The sequence below is a fragment of the Centroberyx gerrardi genome, chromosome 5 (assembly GCF_048128805.1).
Source record: "Centroberyx gerrardi isolate f3 chromosome 5, fCenGer3.hap1.cur.20231027, whole genome shotgun sequence".
Lineage (NCBI taxonomy): Eukaryota > Metazoa > Chordata > Actinopteri > Beryciformes > Berycidae > Centroberyx > Centroberyx gerrardi.
The window spans coordinates 15,471,097-15,491,440 of NC_136001.1; the positions used below are offsets into that span (position 1 = coordinate 15,471,097).

At 40.2% G+C, this 20,344-nt stretch overlaps 2 protein-coding genes across 2 annotated transcripts in view; both read right to left on the minus strand.

Annotated features, from left to right (window-relative positions):
* Positions 1-7,832: 7,832 nt before the first annotated feature.
* On the minus strand, positions 7,833-10,226 carry npffl (neuropeptide FF-amide peptide precursor like). Its single transcript, XM_071922707.2, has 3 exons — positions 10,077-10,226; positions 8,977-9,092; positions 7,833-8,266 (listed from the first exon to the last, which is right to left on the minus strand). The coding sequence occupies exons 1-3, from the start codon at positions 10,224-10,226 to the stop codon at positions 8,146-8,148; spliced, it is 387 nt and encodes a 128-aa protein (XP_071778808.1). The 3' UTR covers positions 7,833-8,145.
* A 2,623-nt stretch (positions 10,227-12,849) lies between these two features.
* itga7 (integrin, alpha 7) overlaps positions 12,850-20,344 on the minus strand; it is a 31,418-nt gene continuing 23,923 nt past the window's right edge. Inside the window, exons 17-26 of the mRNA XM_071922693.2 lie at positions 20,018-20,092; positions 19,529-19,608; positions 19,310-19,387; positions 18,883-18,985; positions 18,382-18,600; positions 18,094-18,210; positions 17,707-17,820; positions 17,269-17,367; positions 16,645-16,770; positions 12,850-14,788 (exon numbers count right to left, since the gene is read on the minus strand). Coding sequence (XP_071778794.2) covers positions 14,633-14,788; positions 16,645-16,770; positions 17,269-17,367; positions 17,707-17,820; positions 18,094-18,210; positions 18,382-18,600; positions 18,883-18,985; positions 19,310-19,387; positions 19,529-19,608; positions 20,018-20,092 — 1,167 coding nt within the window. The 3' untranslated portion in view covers positions 12,850-14,632. The remainder of the gene's footprint in view (positions 14,789-16,644; positions 16,771-17,268; positions 17,368-17,706; positions 17,821-18,093; positions 18,211-18,381; positions 18,601-18,882; positions 18,986-19,309; positions 19,388-19,528; positions 19,609-20,017; positions 20,093-20,344) is intronic.

The window sequence follows — 20,344 nt, forward strand, 5'->3', positions numbered from 1 at the left end:
AAAGAACTGCCTTCCTCTACGCTGATGCATGAATAGGCCAAAAAACAACATCTACAATCAACTGGAATCCGATTTTTTTTTTTTTTCGGCCATTATATTGTTCTCTTGGCATGGCAGCACACAAACCATCCATACACAAAAGACTTTTGCTGAGAAAGAAAGAGTGAAAGAGTGAGAGAGATAATTAAAAGCTGCCACTATGATAAGAGCTCCTCCAGAATTATGTCTTTGTCATCAAAGCAGAGAGCTGTGTTAATAGAAGCAGCATGTTCTGTGTGTGTGTGTGCGTGTGTGTGTGTGTGTGCGTGTGTGTGTGTGTGTGTGTGTGCGTGTGTGATATTGCTGCTACAACAGCAGCTAAAAACAGCCAGCGGTGTTTTCTCCTATACAACTTCTGAGGCTTACAGTAAATGTGAGAAAAAAAATGCTGGTAAAATTGTACAGTTTGTGCTATCTCTAAACACCAGCATATTTGTTGTCTCTGTGGTTGAGCAAGCTTCAAAGAAAAAAGCCTATAGCTGCATTCAGCCAGAGGTTGGTAAAGGTTCTGTTTATTATGGGTGAAGTCCATAGAGCGTTTTATCGCCTAATTTATTTGTATAGCACCTTTCACACACAACATGCAGCTCAAAGTGCTTTACATCAATAAAAGGCAGATAAGAGACAGATAAAAAGATAAAATTCATATAAAAGAACAAGCAAGATGCATTGCATTAAAAGAATCAATCAAGTAAAATAGAAAGATAAAAGAACACAACAAATACTCCCACTTTTAGATGCACATTGTGAGTGAACCCATATGTTTTTCTTTAATTTTCTTTTCCCCTGTCCTTCCTGATTCTACTCTTGATCTGATATTTACGTCAGATCTCACTGCCTAAGGCAGACGAGAATCATAGATTCTCCTCTTGGTCAAAAACCTCACCATCCACAGATGGATGAGAATCATACAGGGTAAAGCTCTGTCCCCCCCACATATAGTGTTCACTCGTGCAAGTAAGCATTACCCAGACAAGACCAAGAAAATTCGTACTTGCCCGTGTCAGCTCTGTTGGGATCCTGAACAGAAACAGTTAAAATGAAGGCTATTTAAAAGCTAAGCTGAAAAGATTTTAGTAGTTTTTAGTAGAAGTTTTTAGCAGTCGTTTGAAAATGCTTACAGAGCCCGCCTCTCTAATATTCTTTGGCAGGGTGTTCCACAGTTTAGGAGCAGAGTTAAAAAAGGCTGCATCCCCAATCTTCTTCTGAGTGGGGTTTTGTACTTCTAACAAACCAGCAGTAGAAGACCTGAGGGCTCTTGATGGAATGTAGAACAGCAGGGATTCTGTAATGTAGGCCGGTCCTAAGCCATTAAGAGCTTTGTATACAAGTAAAAGAACTTTAAAATCAATTCTAAAAGGACACTGGGAGCCAGTGCAATGCAGCTAAAACCGGAGTGATGCTCTCGCTTCCTTGTTTTTGTTAAAAGTCTAGCTGCAGAGTTCTGGATAAGCTGAAGCCTCTCAATAGACTTTTTAGGGAGGCCGGTAAAAAGGGCGTTGCAGTAGTCCAGTCTACTTGTAACAAATGCGTGAGTTAGCTTTTCAGCATCTTTCTGGGTTAGGAAGGGCCGCACCTTGGCAATATTTCTAAGATGAAAGAATGCTGTTCTGGGATTTATATGGGAATTAAAACTTAGATCAGAGTCTAAGATAACACCCAGGCTTGTTACTTCTGATTTAATCGAGGGATTCAGGTTCCCAAGTCTTGTGGAGAGTTCTTCTCTTTTGGCTTTGGGGCTGACCAAAAGTATTTCTGTCTTATCTTCATTCAGTTTTAAGAAATTTGTGTTCATCCAATCATTGATAGCCAATAGACAAGTAGTGAGGGAGCTTAAGGCATCTGCATAATTTGGCTCTACAGAAATGTATAGTTGTGTATCATCAGCATAGCTATGGAAATTGACATTATGTTCTCTGATAATATCACCTAATGGAAGCATGTATAGTGAGAAAAGCAGGGGACCAAGACAGCTTCCTAAATAATGAAATGAATGTAACAATAAGTTATACTTTTATATCAGCTGTCATTTAGTAAGAGCAAGTAACACTTTTTCAGGTAATGGAGATCTTATTTTGAACCAAAACCTTTGAGTTATTCCTCTTCTTGGAGGAAAACACAACTTGAGCAGTAGTATTTACCACTCCAGCCCATTAAGGGAAAACAACAAATGCCCAATAAAAGACCAAAATATTAAATTTGGCACTCTTCCAGCCAAACCACTGACCTAATGCATGCATCTTTCACTCAAAGGATCCCAACCCCCTCACTTCACCCAGCCAGTTAGCTGTTACAATAGATGACAGTTTGCCACAGAATGTGAGGTTGTGGTTAGGTGTGAGTTATCTTCCCTTAGGCTAACCTCTCCAATGCTCCCTTCAGACAGTAGGGAATGGAGTCATGCCTTGGATGCTCTTTCGGGGTTTTTACAACATTGTTGAGGAGATAATAGTGTTGCTTCATTCAACACACATGCAGATGCAAGCACATCACACACATGTATTAAGACTCACAAACGCTCTCTCTCGCTTTCTCCTTCTCACACACACACACACACATGCACCTGCGCATACACAAGGTTGTCGTTTTTGTCTCTGTTCTTCATACTTGTTTCAAAATACATTTCACTAATAAAGGACAGTGACAGACAATGTACCGTATAGAACATGAAAAAAGCTCAAAAGTAACACATCATTGTGTTGCAAGAATCATTATTTTGTATATAACCAAGATAAAGATCCCTTGTTTTATGACCTCAAAAACTCACTCAAGCTCCGCTCTTCATGCTTTTTAGTCATGCAAGAGAGCACAGCTCTGCAGTATAACCTTGAAAGTCACATTGCCATTGCTTTTTTTTCAAGAGCACCCGCTCACCCTGTCATATAGCCATTAAAGCTTGTTGTGTGTGACAAATTGTGCTGTGTCATGGTCATGCCCAGTAACGGCTGAGACCTCGCTCTCTGCTGTTCAAGATGGCTGCCTTCCAAGATGATGACCATAAGTGAAAAGGGGAGGGGGGGTCAAGGAAAGGTCAGCAAATCATACGTTAATAGTTGATGCAGTTAGTATATGGAATGTGTGTTGTATGAGAGATATATAATGGAGGAATGGAAATTATCAGAAAGATGCCAATTAGTTGTTGTATGTGTTCTGTCTCACTGTCTCTATTGGCATCCATCTATTACGAAAACAGACAAGGTTCCAGGCAAGCAAAGCCATGTTTACGCAACTCATTTTCTGCAGTGCAATTGCGCATATTGCCTCTTTACTGTAAGTTTAATCATCCCTGTTTTCCATGTTTCTGCAATAAGGTTAGAGAGAAAAATGGTTAAGTCACAGAATCGTGCAGAGAATCATCTAAAATGTTCAGCAGTTGCTTATTTGTACCTCTAGATGTCACTGAAGGAGCCACCATCACAATTAGAGAAATTAGCACAGTGAGTGCATTTTTATAGCTGATATAATTTAAGGGTTTTATGTCCAAGCACGTGACAAAGCGTTAGGTAGCTGGGTAGAATGGGGTTTGTCATTCTTAACTATGACCATAGTCAGCTTAAATCACAAAGTGGGGCTGAAATTCAAAACAGCAGAGGCAAATTCAGGTCAGGCATTCAGTCAGTCAGTCAGTCAATCAGTCAGTCAGGTAACGCTTAATGAGATGTCGCTTCATGAGATGGCCTCTAGAGGGCGTCTTTGACTAAGAGATGGCCTCTCGCCACACTTTTCACCGTCAGTTTACAGACATCCACAAACCTTAACGGTAGGTAACGTTATTACCTGTGGTATGTGGCGGTGGTGGAATAGGTAATTTAACCGATAAACGTGGAATAGGTCATTTAATCGATAAACGTGTCACGCTAGCCGAGCTTTGCTCCCACACACAGTGAGCCCCACTCTCTGCAGTTAATTTACATACATCTACGTCTTCCGTTGCCCTATAAACTTTAACGTTAGGTAACGTTGTTACCTGTGGAATATAAGTGATGTTAGTGGAATTATTTAACCGATAACTGTGTCATGATGCTTCAGTGCATTGAATGGAATTGAACACACGCGCCGTAGGTCTGTACAGGATGCTTGTTTCAATTTAAAAAGCTACTTTTTATGAAAATTGATGTTTTTCTGTTTTCTGATTTTTGTGAAATACAATTTATTTATTCCTGTATTTATTCATTTGTGTAAAGCTGGTTAATTCTGTCTTTCTATAATGCAATCAGAGCTCTATACCTAGTAGCTGTACAGCAGGTGGCCTTCCTGTCAAATCCCCACATCGAATTTGAACGTAACTGGTGTTGTTAGAATTATAAGACAAGTAAATCATTTTTACAGTTTCAGGTGGGCATAAATTATGCAAATCTAATGTGAAATTGTGAAAGCTGCCAAAAATCTGTTTTTGGATCTCAACAAAAATTTTAGTCTGACTATGGTTCTGCATGTTTATTAGATGAACACAGCACACATACGTGCACACATAAACGCTCCTTATATTTTGATCCATACACAAACATGTGCGCCCACACACACACACACACACCATATTTCAGCAGGTAAAAGACACACACACAACACAACTTTTTTTGCCGGAGATGTGAAACCTCCTGCAGACTCATGAAATTCAGATGAGTTGAACATTTCTTTAACTCCAGCTGCGCTGATTAGAGGCCTCAGCCTCATGTACACTAACAACAAAATGAGGCCCCTGATCTCTCTGTCTCTCTCTCTACCTCTCTCTCCCTCTCTCTCTCTCTCTCTCTCTCTCTCTCTCTCTCTCTCTCTCTGTCCCTTCAATAACATTCAAATGGAAATTATCTATGATGAATCTATCGATTGAAAGCAATATAAATTAAATTATTTTAAGTGCAGTGGCAGCTATCTATCTATCAAGCTAACTTCATGATGCTATCTCTCTCCGTCTCACTCTCAGGTTTACACACACACACACACACACACACACACACACACATTTGTATGTCACATCATCATCAGGGGGCCATCTGCCCATCTTAATCCTACTTGGTAGCCTATATAGAAATAGTCGCACATCATCATAAAATAAACATAATATAAACAACATAATGCAACATTATGCACACAGTATTTTAAAACTTGAAAAGTAAGCTCAAAGAAAAACAGTGTACAGTGTTTAATATTGAACTATTCAATGGCATAAGAAAGAGAGACAATAATGATATACGGATAAAACTTAAGTTTACTTATATTGCACTTGTTATGTGCTGTAATGAAATGACAAATGATAAGAAAAACATGAAATGGCAATAAAATATATGCAGTAAATAATAGCCTCAGATAAAAACCAGCCTTTTAAAAACAGATAAGCAGTGACTAATTTGAAAATAGAGAGGAGGATAACTGTCGCTAGCATCCATCCAGCACTAGCTGTTCTCCATTTTGTCTTCTGGGCTCATAAGGAGGGATCGGAGGTCAGGCCAATAAAAGACTCTTTCTAACAGGGATTGACGTGCTTTCCTTCCCAGTAATTGGCTGCGGAAACGGGGGAAGCGTAGAGTAATTGCATGTTGGCGTCTTTTAATTAGTGCTGAGGCTTATTGCACATTGCTTCCCCAGGTGGCACGTAAATCCACCACACACAAAAACCAAACAGCCACAGCTAGGCTGTAGAAAAGAGCTTTCTATCACTTCATAGTTAAGGGATAGATTGTCTTGGATAGAATGTTATTAACAGGATAAAATAATTTTCATCCAGATCCCATGAAACCCAATCTGGCACACTGTCTTCTCTCTCTGTTGCAATGTGTGGAGACAAAAGCGAACTAATTGCATGCTTATTGTAATGGAATATTACAGAAAATTGTTGAGTGATGTTTTTTCCTGCAACCCAAAATTTAATTTTTGCAAGCTTCTGCTGGCCACTCAAGTGAAGTTTAATGAGGTGGATATCAATTTCTCCAGGAATATTTTCAGACTAATTTTAATCTTCCTAATCTTCCTTTCTTTCCTAATAGAAACGAGGCTGATGACTTTCTTTGCCAAAGCAGTTATGATGGCACCACAAATCTAAAGTTTCTAATACTTAGAATATTATTAGAGATTTATTATTAGAGAATTATCTTGCTAAATCCATTTGTGTATTTATGTGTGTGTATGTGTGTGTGTGTGTGTGTGTGTGTGTGTGTGTAAGTTTGTCTAACATGCTGTTCTAGCTGAATTCTATCTGTCTAATCTAGTTAAACCCATGTGCACGTGTGTGTACATGCATGCTCAGTATGCATGCCTGTACATATCTGCAGGTGTGTGGTTTACATCCTTCTGATCGCTGAGAGAGCCAGTTAAGACTGTCAGATTTAATCTAGTGGAAAAGCGACAGGCTAATTATGCGTCTGTATGCGTCTAGGACAAGACCAGACATTAGTCACTGGATCCTGGAGCTGAGTAGAAGCGGTTAACAATTAGTGTTTTGATAACAATACAATTTGTTTTGATATTCTCATGCTGTTTAATGCATATCCATCCACTATAGCACATTGCCATAACCACTGCCCATCAGCTGAGGCTTTCATTCAATTACAATTGTTTATTACAAATAATCACATTTCAATAGCTGTTGTACACCAAAAAGAAATGTTGTGTATAGCAACAAAATCCAAAGGTTCCCAAAGAGAGTACTCCTAGGCACGAGACACTGACTAATCATTAGTTTTGATGCGTACACCTACTGTATCATCAGTAAATCTTATGACAATCTCTTTGAATCTCAAATATAAGGACTTACTTCTTGAAATAATTGGCTGATAGATCTGTGCTGCAGAAGTCAAAGCTCAGACAAAGCCAAGAAGAGATCAAACAAGACAATAAACAAAACAAGAACAAAACAGCCAGTACCAATCAAGACTACAACACTGCCACCAGTGATACTTTGATAATTGCATTAATGTCTAGAATACTAAATAAGGCCATGGTGCTCTCAAGGTAATGCATTTCTCAGTCTCTTTCATCATGATAGCCTTTGCTGAAATCTTCAAATCTAAATTGTATGAGTATCATGTGAGTTCTGCTCATCTCGTTTAGATCAAAGAAACTGTGTAGCAGCTGATAGACTCGTCCTTACGTAACAGAGATATGATGTGTGAAAACACTTTTGTATCTTTATCATCGTATGTTTAATTAATAACCTTACTAATGATGTCCACATAGACCAACGTACAGGCTTGGGAAGAATACTTTCAAAATGTAATGTTATACATTACAGATTATTTTTTCTTAATTGCATTCAGAAATATAATCTGCTGCATTACTCAAACTCAAACTTGTAATGCAATATAATCTGATTGTGTTCAGTTGTTGTTTGAAATACTATGCTTCTAAAATCCATGGTATATAGCTTTAGATGAGCTATTTATTCAATTTTTTTTTACTGTAATTTTATTCTTGTTAGCGTAATGTTTGTTGACCTCATCAAGATTCCACAATTTTACAATCAAAGTGCCCATTTTCCCTCATAACTTTCTTAGGTGTTGCAATGAATTATTTTTCAAAAGTAATTGAAGTAGGATTCCTGCCTCTGTATTTATAATGGAATTATAATGGAATTACAGTTAACTATTTTTGTGATTACATTACTGCAATCCTTTTTAACTATCCAACTCTGTACACAAACACACACACACACACACACACACACACACACACATACAGTACACACACACACAAACACACGAGTCGGGCTCTTTCAAGTTGGAAGCTTTTTATTAGTTGAACAGAGAAGAGAAGAGAAGAATAACAAAAATGTTAGCGACCAATTTACAGCAGACACTTATGGTTCTTAATGACATTCTAGTCTGGAAATACAACTTCCGCTCATAACACCTCAGCAGGCACCAATCAGCATGCTTGGCAGTCTTTGAAACCAGAAAAAAAAGGCTGTTACTGTAATGAAACTCATGTGTCATGTTTAATTGGACAAGTTGGATGCCAAGTAAGGCCTAATGTGTTGGGATAGTTTTTGAATGGTGGAGGAGAGAGTTTTAATATACTTTCTAATTTATTAATTCATATTCTGGTCTTTCCACAGTTGCCTGCTGCTGTGGACTTGTGTGAGGACAGTGAGGCGCTAGTCTGCCTGCCCGCCTATTTCTTGCCAAATCTCTGTGGCACGGCCATACTCCAGATCTGGCCTGGGGCAGCCTCCCAGTCACGGGATTGTATCCGGTCCTCCGACACTACCTGTCCTCTGGAGCCACGGCCAAACCTGACAGAGAGGAGAAACAGTAAGGCGGCAGGCATTGATACCATTTGAAGTGCCTTTTCTATACATTTTGATTCTATGGGTTTAAACAGGAACAAGAAATCTGATTCTTCAACTGTATCTGCTTCTGATCAGAAATAAACATGGACAATCATGAGGAATAACATGGAAAACAGGCTGCAGATTATTAAGAATCCAATTCATTTTGTTCTCCTGTGTGTCAAGCCTTAATTGTACTGATCTTCTGCAGAGAAAAAAATGACTATTATTCTATTGGGTAGTAGGTTAAAGGTAACAGAACTCAGCAGCCCACTGTTTTCTGTTTTTTTGTTTTTTTTTAACCTTTGAGGTTGAGGCCACAATTTGAGGTCAGCACGATGATCTAATCCTTGCCATACCAGGGGGCAATTTACTCATGAGCCACTTTAACTAATGGACATCTCAAGGACAAAATGCTTAAAAATGTAGTACTTTGTGTCATTTAAAAATTCAGATATGGAAAAGGGTTGCAAAATGGGTAAGTGGAGTCTCATTTAGTCTGCCAGGCTTGCTCTGCTAATAGACACTCTTGCAGCACACTGAGAGACTGATAATTTCAGAAACCAGGACCCATTAAAATAGAGTTATAAAAGAGTCAAATTTTCAGTAACAGATTACTCATTCCCTGTGCGTGTGTGTGTGTGTGGGGTGCGTGTGTGTGTGATGTCACTGACCTCTGTGGCTGATGGAGGACGGAGTTCCTGGTGTCTCTCTGAGATCCCAGCAGTAGAGATCTCAGTACTGAGGTCAGCAGACGATCATCAACGCTGTTATCTATGTTTTCACTCTCCTGGAACACACCAGCATACACACAAATATTTACACACACACGTACGCGTACACGCGAGCACACATCCACAAAGACACAAAAGGCTTGTGTTCTGTGTTTGAATAAAACCCCATAAATACATCTGGGAACACAAAAAGCACTAACTGCGTTCCATTTTCAGAGGGTTGCAACACAAGCCCCAGGGTGCTAACTCCAGCCAGTCTGTCCTGCTGTGGCAAGGGACCTTGAAATGTGGATTTCAGTGCACCAGGGCACAGAAATGTACCTAACGCTCACCCAAATTTCCATCCATCCTCATCTTTATGCAGGATAAAACCCAGACCGTGGGGTGGGAGAGGGAGGCGGTTTCGCTCTGTCCCTGCAAGCCTCGATGGGGGAGCCCCACAGCTGCACTCGTGATCTGAATCCTCTCGCTTTATCAGACCCCTAAATGTGTCCGTCTCCACCTCTGAGCATCCACTGACCCCGGAATGTATTACAGAGTATTTCAAACTGTTGCGTGAAAAGAGGAGTTATCTGAAATCTAAATGGGTTTTTGTGGTTTATCTTGTCTCGCTTGATAAAGGCTCAAAGCCCGTTTGAATACTGCGTCATACGGAGTGACAGACTCTGATGATGCTGGCACGTCTTCTGGGTGTGCACAGAATATCTCATTTACTCTAATGTGGCACAGCAGACAATGCATATTTATATCCTGCCTTGAGACTTTGAGATTACTACAGCATATTTATTCAAAACAACTGTGCGCTCCAGATGTGCTTCAGAATGGTATTTTCATTTTCAGATGCTTTTAATTTGTTTTGGCTAATTGGAAGGAAAAAAATAATACTATGGTAGAATTTTTCACCTTCAAGCACACCTTACTTGCTATAATTCAAAACGGATATTTCCATGACACAGCTAGGAATGAATCAAACACCTAAGGGTATGGCAATTATAAAAGAAAATTTGCAATTCAAGTCTGTGAGTGATTTGTTGTCTCACCAGCCCCAGCAGGCGTTCAGCCATGTTCTCCTCTGAGCTGCCTGGCAGGATGTCGTTGTTGTCCAGACCCCGCTGGTCCTGAAGAGCCTGGCTGACGCCGGCCACAGCCATAACCAGAGCCAGGAGAGTCACCACTGCTGCGGTGTCCATGGTGTTTGGACGAACGTTGACAGCGGCTGGGTGAGAAGAAGAAGGTGTTGGTTGTCCGGTTGCACCTGTTGAGTTGAAAGGCTCTCGGAGGGCAGGTGACGGGGACTCGCTCTTGTCTTGTCTTGTCTTTTCTTACTTGTCTTATCCTGTTTCTGCGGTGTCCTGGCTAACTTCAATGATGGTAGCATCCTAGCTGGGTCTTATATACACCTCATGCTTACTGTTTGGAAAACCTCAGGAGAGCTGGAGAAAGATGCTCAGAAGGGGAACAGGGGACAGGATGGAGGAAGAACTGCCCTTAATATGAGTCTTAACCAGGTCCATTTAGCAGGATCAGGGCATTAGTGATGACTGAGAGCAAGAGTGCATTATTATTTGGCCCTTAGGGTAGTACAGCACAACTCTCCCAGTTATTAAACAGATAAATCCTTGTAAATGGACTCATATCCACCAGCCCCTGTTGTACAACAGGCCACACACCATGTATAGACAGACAATACATTAAAACAAAAAGTAGACTAATTGTCCGCTTAATCATGCATCAGTATCAAAAAGAGTAGTCCATCCTAAAAGAGAATTTTCTGTTGTGAACATGAAGTCTCTTTTAAAGCTAAAAGCAAGAACGCATCAAGAGACAGAGGACACAAAGAGTTCATTAACAATAACAGACTGACATAGCCATTAATAATATAATAATTAATGGTTCGTTATAGCTTATTAACCTTGTTGTTTATTTTGTTGTAGAGCTATTGTTTCTAAACCATAAAATCTATCTTACCCATATGAAAATCACTCACATCACAGTGTTCACATTAAAGTCAGTGTGTCATTCATCAGCGGAGGATCAGCTCCAGGCTTTGTCTCTTGTAATGACATCAGATTAATGTCTCAGATGCTTCGTTTCCAGCTTTAGGAGAGTTCACAAATGTAGACTGAACTGTGCAAGATCAAATGAATAACATTATATTTTAAGGTAGAGGTTAAGGTTTTCTCTTCCTCAGTTTGTTTTGATTTGTTTGTTTGCATGTTGTAGATATCATTGTAGATAGATATATCTACAGATATCATAATTTCATTCAAAAATGTGATGAACCAAAAAAATGGCTTGACCCCTGATCTCACCAAATGATTGTTGGCATGAAAGTAAAGCATGTTATGGGTTAACAGTAAAGTTATGAGTCATCAAAAAAAATGTTGCTTACAAAATAGATGGAACCATCAATCATCTGGGTTTGATTTTGATGAAGGGATCTCAGGAAGCAGCTTTTCCCCAAATTGGTGATATAGTATTTTGGAATGAAACCTTTCATTTGTTAAATGCCACCGTCGATCAATACTGAATTTCAAATGGTTGATTTGTGAGACTGGCATTGTTAGTGCAATATGTGTTCTCTTTGTTTCAGTGTGTGTGTGTGTGTGTGTGTGTGTGTAGGTTTGTGTGTGCGTGTGCGTGTGTGTGTGTGTGTATTAATTAGTCACTTGCTGAACATTGGATGAGACATCCACAGATTTGGCTTATCAAAGTGCCTAATGGGTGACAATCCGCTTAAACTACCATCCATCCACACACACACACACACACACACAAACACACACACACACACACCCACACACAATCTGACTGTCCGTCTTTAACTGCCATGACAACGAAGATGACATCAAAAGGAATCTGAGGAGAATTCATTTTTGTTGCTATAATAAGATCATAAGCGTTTTGATTGGAGAAAGGTGTTACTCACATATTCTGACTTGATGATAATATATAGTATATAGTACTGTCGTAGTGATCAAATAAAACAGTAACTTATAAACTTAAATTAAGGGCAGTATTTGATTTAGTATAGTAAATAGCAGTATTTGATAATAATAATAATAATATCTATATATCTATAGTAATGCTACATAATGCTAATAAGAATAATATTAATGTTTTATTGTTTGAAGCATTTGTTATGATGTCACTTTAGTATGGATCGTGGGAGTACAGGCATAAAGTGTTCCCTAGAAACAAATCAAGATAATTTTATTTCTTCTGCAAGAGGAAGTACATTCAAGAAGCAAAGGCTTTGTGAAATGTAACACTACTATCCTTCATTCCTACTTTGGCTATATTCATTTTGACATAAACACTTCATACAGTAACATTATGGGCAACATTTCCAGGAAAATTGGAAATGAAATGATGAATCTATTCTACACAAGCAATGTTTTATCTTTATATTGTATCATTTTTAAGGCATAATGAAATTATGACTGTAGCCTACATGCTAAAATATTACAATATTTATCAGTATTTGCATACCGTAGACTACTTTCAAAATGTATGTGCTTCAAATGAGCTGCTAATTTTCAATCTCTGCATATTCTCATTAAAGAAGTATTTTGTGGATTACACAGACAATTATTTTACAAAAATTCTAAGTCGTAGTGGGATTTCAGCTTTAAACCAAGTCAAAAGTATTAGACTTGGTTTAGAGTTTTGCTTCCATCTTGTGTTCTCAAAGTGAACTGCAGGTTTCACATGAAGTAATGTAGGCTATTGGTCAATTACTGACAAATGCATGTGCAAAATTGGTTGAAATTCTATTGAGAATGACATGACTAGATTTAATCTAATGGGTTTATTTAGTTTCCTTTTATTTTATTTACAATGTTAAAACAGTGCAGCCAAACAAAAATAAATAAAACATTGAATCACGACAACAAAAAAGGGGGGAAAGTCAGAACAGCAATATGAGCTTCATGCAGCTAATACAAGATTGTCCAGCAATACCTAAAAAATAAACAAGCTGACTCTTCATGCTTTGTCGCCTTTCGATCGAACCAAACTAGATCTGAAGAAAGTCAGTCTGGTTCTGATATATTCCACCTCTGTCCAAGGAATCTTCTCTCCTCTTGTCACATTGTTTGAATATTGGAGGGATGCATATTATTCCGTAGGTATCCAGCAGATGCTTCGGGGCAGCATAGTCTAAGTTGCAATTAGCCTTTTGTTTTCTTTTACAGCAGCTCAAATTCTGCCACTTTTACCTTAAGGCACTTGTATGCAATTACAAATTGAAGTACTGAAAATAATGTACAATCTCACCCTGGCCGGTATGAATATGTTGCCAGGAGCAGTGCGTCAAGCAGGTTAGTACAATCCATCTAAACAGTTTGAAAATTATACAAAGGTCATGATGTCTCCTGGTGGGAGATCTTTTATAACATGTCTCATTAAAAAAAACTACTGTTGCTGTCGCTTGAAAACCTCATACCTCTGATGTTTCTAATTCAATTAAAATTAGACATTGCAGTATAGTCTTTCAATTGAAAGAATACAGTCCTATATAATCTTTTTATCCACTGAGCAAGTTTGGTGAAACTATGGCCCAGGAAATCTATTCAAAACCCGATGTATAGATCAGAGATTTAAAATGCTCACACTCGAATTGGGCACTCGAATTTAGTTAATGGCTGAAAAGTTTAGTTTTCTGAGATATTTGGTTTTCATCCGACAACAGCGCTAGGCTCATGGCTATCGTAGGCTGTACTGTGGTTTTCCTGTTCTTATTCAAGTTCACTCAGGCAATGGATTGTTAGTACAGTACATCTGACCGACACCTTGTGAAGTGAAACACAAATGGAAAAGGAAAATCCAGCTTCTCTTTCAGAGGGCAATCCATGTCCTTGGATGGGGTTACAGAACACCATCAAGTCAACTTGTCACATGGCTTTGTCAGCATATCAGCAAGCCCAGAAGAAAACACATTCAATGTTCTAGTCCAGAACTTCTAACTTCATCTGATATTTTCCCAATGTTAACCAGTGCTAACTAAAAGGAAATCCCAAAACATTATTTATACAAAAATTGTATTTTCTTAATTGCCCATTTCAGTATTCAGTCTTACAGTAGTTAAGGCAAAAAGCAGTACGTGTCATGGGCAGTGGCTTCTTGGTCAAGGGGATCAATAGTCCAGTGTGTGTGTGTGTGTGTGTGTGTGTAGGTGTAGGCGTGTGTGTGTGTGTTATGTGAGTTTCTGTTCTCCTTTGGTCTGTCAGTCAATATTGATGGCAGTCAGTGAAGTCCATTTGAGCATCAGCGCTCCTTCTGCAGGCTATAAAACATATTGAGCAGCTCGACTGGCATTGAAGTTGTTGTGGGCCATCAGTATTTACTGTAAAACACCAATATAGATGCACAGTATAAATATAGACTATCCAAGGCCAGCCATCAGTATGGGGGAATATAGATCCAGTCAGTGTAACAGACCACCAATACGCAAGTATTGACGCATCACAACGTGCACGACATTTTATGATGTCAGTCTACGTGCACTTTTTCAGTCAGTTAGTTCCAATGCAAAGAGTGAGTGAGTGCCACATGGTGATTTGAAACGATTCAGTCAGTCAGTGCTTTAGGGGAGTTACGAGGTCCCGTCGCTCCAGTGCGTGGCCCAGTCCTTTTTATGGACGACCCCGGACTTCTCAGTCTGGAACTGTGGCCGGTCCTCACGAGGAATCTTCACCGCGTGGTACTGAGGCACTTTGTCTTTGTACTGGGCCCGCCGGAAAAAGCCACACTGTCAGAGGAAAAGAGGCAAAAGTGCAGATGGAGGGAGGAAGGGAGGAAGGGAGGAAGGGAGGGAGGGATGAAAGAAAGAAAGAAAGAAAGAAAGAAAGAAAGAAAGAAAGAAAGAAAGAAAGAATGGGATAGAGGGAGGAAAACAGAAAGAGAGATAGAGAAGGGAGAATTAGTGTTTCAAATTACCCAATTCCATTGTGTATCCCCTGTAATTCTTTGCCCTACTTATTTCAGTAACTAATGGACTACTGTCTCCAGTATCATACATACAGAGCCAGGGATAAACCCCATTTATTCTACTAAAGCAATGCCTTCTCGTGTTTCTCAGACAAAGATGAGAAGAGACCATGTTCATACCACAGAAGCCACAGTCAAGGTGACTTTTCAATAAAAGCGTACAGGCACCAAAAAGCACATCCGCATGCTCGACATTTTAATTCAGCGTCAGTCTTAAGTGTACTTGATCCACACACTGCACTGTCAAAGTGCCATTGTGAAAAAAAAAAAACAATCACACACATTAACATGAACAAAAACATCTACTGACAAGTTCATTCTGGCACCTGAAAACATTAGCTGGGCTTGAGGTGTGAGTTGAATGAGAATGCTATGAATGAATAGTCAGGGTTCATGCCAGAATGAACAAGTGTAAATAAATAGTGAACTCAGCAGCAGAGCCACAGCACACAGCACAGCAGGCATCTCAAAGTCCTGAATGGGAGAGCGCTGGATGGTGTTCAATAGGCACGCAGGTTAGGTGGGAAAAAATGCTGAAAAAAGGAATACTATTGCACCTAAACCCCACATTTTTGCTATCCACAAGCTAAAAATAGTAAGTAAATGGCACAATAACAAAAGTTCTATTATACAACAGGTCATTTCAGCCAAATGTCTGATTGGTCACAAACACCTTGTGATAATTCCCATAAAGCACAGCTAGCAGCATCACAGCAATTAACACCCTCCAGGGTATTACTCCGTCTTTTGTGATTATGCATTCCAAAATGTGTTAATGCATCATGCCGTACTGAACACCACCCAAGATGCACCAGAGTGGGGTGAGTCGTGAGTTGCGGGTGAGGCTTTTTACCGCTTGGAGGGAGAGGGGGAGGGGAGAGCAGGCCAGAGTAAAATGTTTTTTTGGGACAGGGGGGGGGGTGGGTTGGAGTGACCCTATAGCTCTGACGCCTGCTTCTCCGCCTCCGAGGGCTGGACCCCCAAATGGGCGCGATAGTATTCCGTCTCATAGTGTCGGCGCCGCTCGCTGCGCTTGAAGAACCCACACTGGGGGCAACAGATGGCCACAGGAGAAGTGAGGAATGGTGAAATTGGAAAAAAAAATAATAATAAATGGGAAATGGAAAATTTAGGGATGGAGGGACCCCAGATGGGATTGAGAAGAGACAAAGGGAGGGAAGGAGAAAAGAGCGAGGAAGATGAGAGAGGAAGGGAGAGACAGAGGACAAACACAAGTACGAAAGAGGAAAGGGACAAATGAGAGCGAGCTGGAAAGAATAAACTGATTACAGGACAGAACAGAACAAAGCAGAGAGAAATAATTGGACTATCACAGAGTAGTGAGGAAACACGAGAGAGATGGCCAGTGGAGTGAGAGGGATGAAGTAAGTAAAATATTTTAAAACCTCTTATGTACAGGCTATTGAACTGCTTTTTAGTGGTTAAATCAGCAGTTTTACACACTAGTATTTTGCAGATAGTGTTACTATTCCACCTTGAAGATTTTCAGAAAAAATGTTGTTGCACTGAGCATTTTGAAACAGAATACACAGACATCCTAACAGGTTTATATCTCTGTGTGAAATCCACAAGAGGTAAATAGCCTGAGTGTGTTACCTTCCACAGTATGCAGACCAGTAGAGTCAGCAGTAGGATGCCTGCCAGGACGGCTATGAGGATGATCCACCAGGGGATCCAGTACTGGTCAGCTAGACCAGGCTCAGGATAGATCATCACTGGAACCTGAGGAGACAGGGGATAAACATAATCTTATATGCAGTCAAAGTGCATGGGTGACTTGCTGTTACCCAGGCTGAAAGAAGGCTGCAGTGAAATCTAAACAAAAACTGGAGATTCTCATCGCTGTTGGAGGTTAGCTTGTAGTGAAATAATTAGTCATTAGTGTGATCACAACTGAAGTCACAATGTTTGTGTTTCTGTTAGCTCTGTCAAGCACAAACAAGGACACATGGAAAGTGTGATTTTATTAGACAATTTGCACAGTATGCCTGTGTAAAAGGTGAGGCACAGGGAATACGAAGCCAACTTACATGAGTGAAAAAATAACATTTGAGTTTCCAGGTTAATGGGCATTGATAAGTGAGAAAGAGAATGATGTACTATGTTATATAGATAAATATATCAATATCAGTATTTGATATCATGATATGTATAGTAAGAAAGATTTTTAAACTGATTGGTGAAGTTTTTCTTATTTCTGAATAAAGGTGTGTCCAGTACCTGTGCAGCAGCATCCTTGAGGACCAGGTGTCTGATGCTGGACTTCACAGTGATGTTTGCTCTGACCAGCAGCTCCAGAGCACTGACTGCTGGGAACTCCTGAGAGAGAGAGAGAGAGAGAGAGAGAGAGAGAGAGAGAGAGAGAGAGAAGAGAGAGAGAAAGAGAGAGAGAGAGAGAGAGAGACAGTGACTCAGTAATCAAAGCTCAGGGCCGCTGTAGTCACAGAGTGTGCTGACTGCTATAATATCACAGCTCAGCTCTTTCTAATGTCTCTCTTTAATCATTCTGCCAATGCAATTGCTGCAGTTATCATTCATTGTCTTGCATTAGCCGTCCAGGCAGGAAATGTGAGTGCCAGTGGCAGCCATAACAGTTGGACTGAAGCTGAGACAGAGTGTAATGTGCAGAGTTGATGTGGTGCTGATGGCATCTCTTACCTCTATAAAACTGCTGTTCCACAGTCTGGCCTGCATCTTGAGCACAGCCTGGCCTGAGAAGCTGTGGAGGGGACACTGGAAGAGCACACAGCGTGCTGACCCCAAGAGACAATCCTGGAGGGGAGACAGAGAGCTGAGCATTGTGGGAAAATAGTTTAACATGATTTCAAATGTGTGACCTATTCGGCATGTGCTTGATTGAACTTGCGATAGACGTGAACATCTACAAAAGTACAGAGTACTACAAAAAGCACTCCCCATCTCTTCTACTTTTAAGGATGTTCAGTTGTTTTGCCCATGTGCACATTACACTTTTCCCTCTGTCCTTCCTTCTGCTTCTCTCTCCTCTTGCTTTACCTTCCCCCCCTTTCCCTCCATTCATCTTACCAGTTTGAGAGACTTGCGTCGCTCTGAAGCTGCCACAGCTGGGGTGGTTCTTCCCACGCTGCCTTTTGTCATCACGTGACCTTCGTCCTCGGGATGGGAGCGCACCTTTCTCCCCGCCTGGTGAAGGTGATGCATACAAACATGCAGAAACGGATCAGTCTCCAGCAATGGTAAGTTCAAGAATGAGCATCAGAATACTGGGGACATGATGTAAAATCGTGGAAATGTGGAACAGTGGTACTGATGTTGCTGTCGAAGTCATGGTGTTCTACATTTTGTTCAACACACCCTGAGATGTCCAGGCTGTGGAAGCTCTGCAGTGGAGGAGCTGTGTTGTAGGTTCAGAGGATTCAGCGCTCCTGTGGGAGTACAGTGTGTGTCTGGGTGGCCCTCAAACTTCAGGCTGGCGGGATACAGGAGCCATTTCCCATTGGCCAGCTCATAAGGCCACATGATGTTGAGGAAGGCGGAGCCAAGCGTTTGCAGAGCCTGTCCTGGATTAGCCACCTGAGAGGAAAACAAAATATGAAAAATGTGATGTTTCTCTGTTTTTGTTTTCATAGTTTTAGTATGGTATAGTAGTATAGTAGATTTTTATTATTGTGAAAATAATTGCACTGATACAACACATTTGATTGAAACAAGCTATCTATATAGCTATACAATTACCAGAACTATTCTGATGCGTCAAAGACAAGTTACTATCTTCTGTGTACATACGAGCATCAAAAAACACACATACATAAAAACACACACACACATGAAGGTGCACACACACTCGTCCCTCACCGTAAACTCGAAATCCACGGTGCTGCCGATGTCGTCCAGAGTGGTCATGGCACTCTCTCCCTTCACGGCCCCACTGAAGAACAGCTGGTGAGGACGGGCCAGTCTGCAGCAACACAGGATCACATCACTGGGTCAGACAGCTGCATATACACTGGCACAGCTTCACAGCTCCCTGGTAACTTGTACTGCTTAATGTCATAAGCTAGCCTGGGACAATAGCATGTCTATAGCTGCTGCACAGTAAGACTGATTTTATCTTGTAGAAAGACCTGTAAAGTTAGATCTTGTCTACAGTTAATGCATGGTCAACAGTTAAAGCAAACTAACCAATTATAAAACAGCATTTGTAAGCCATGGGGAAAGTCTTTAAAAGCTGTGAGACAGTTTTAACCATTGATAGAAAAACAGTGGAGGAGGCTTTACTCACCCACTGACAGACAGAGGGAGCTCTATCACCACTTTAGCAAAAGCTGTGACTGGGGCCAGGTCAGGCTGCTCACTGATACTGAGGACAAAATGAACAAACATAGTGATGAAAGTATGCGATTTTGGTTCTAGCAAGGCGAATGTCTAAAATAGGAGGATCAAAGCTTGACTTGAATGAAAGAAAAACGGTTTAATATCAAAGAGTTTGCAGAGGACTTACGTTGCCAACAAGAGATCTACCGTCAACTCGGTCGTCTCAATGGTGATATTAGATGTGCTCAAGATGATGGAGAATTTCAGCTGTGAGAAAAACAAAAGCAACACATACATGTATAATTCAGAACCAACATCAAGTAAAAAGGTACAAATTTATACTTTTATCTGATCAGTTAAGGGAACACCTCATGACAAATTCTGATAAAATTTGTTTCACTCTTTGGGTGCTGTAAATGGTGATTACCAATAACAAGTATCAAGTGAAGAATAGAGTGGTCAGGGTGCAATGCTGTTCCATCATAATAAATTGATTTCAACCCCATAGGAAATGCAGTAAATTTGCTAATGGCAAAGTATATATTTTCACGTTTACATTTAAAGATTATATCCATCTACACCAAAATGATTGCATCCTATATAATTTTGTTTTGGCGAAAAGTTTCAGATTTTTCATTTTAATTTTGATTGAATTCAGATCGCTTTGTTACCTTACCTTAGCATCTCGTTTGACAGGGTTTCCCAGCTCACATTCAGCCTGGGAGCCGTTCTGGTTAGCTTGACACCTCACCTATAGTCAGTCATGACATAAACCAATACTATCAGCAAAAATAGACAACCAGATCAATGAGCATTTCAATGCCACCACATATGAACCATTACCACCACTTGTGCTTTAAGTACAAAAAGGTTATTCCTCTAGTGTGCAATGTACAAGGCATTCATTAAAAAACAACTATAAAAATTACTGTATTTCTATTCATGACTTTATGGCATAAATACAAGCATTGTGTTACATAAGCTTTACATGGATAGCTGGATC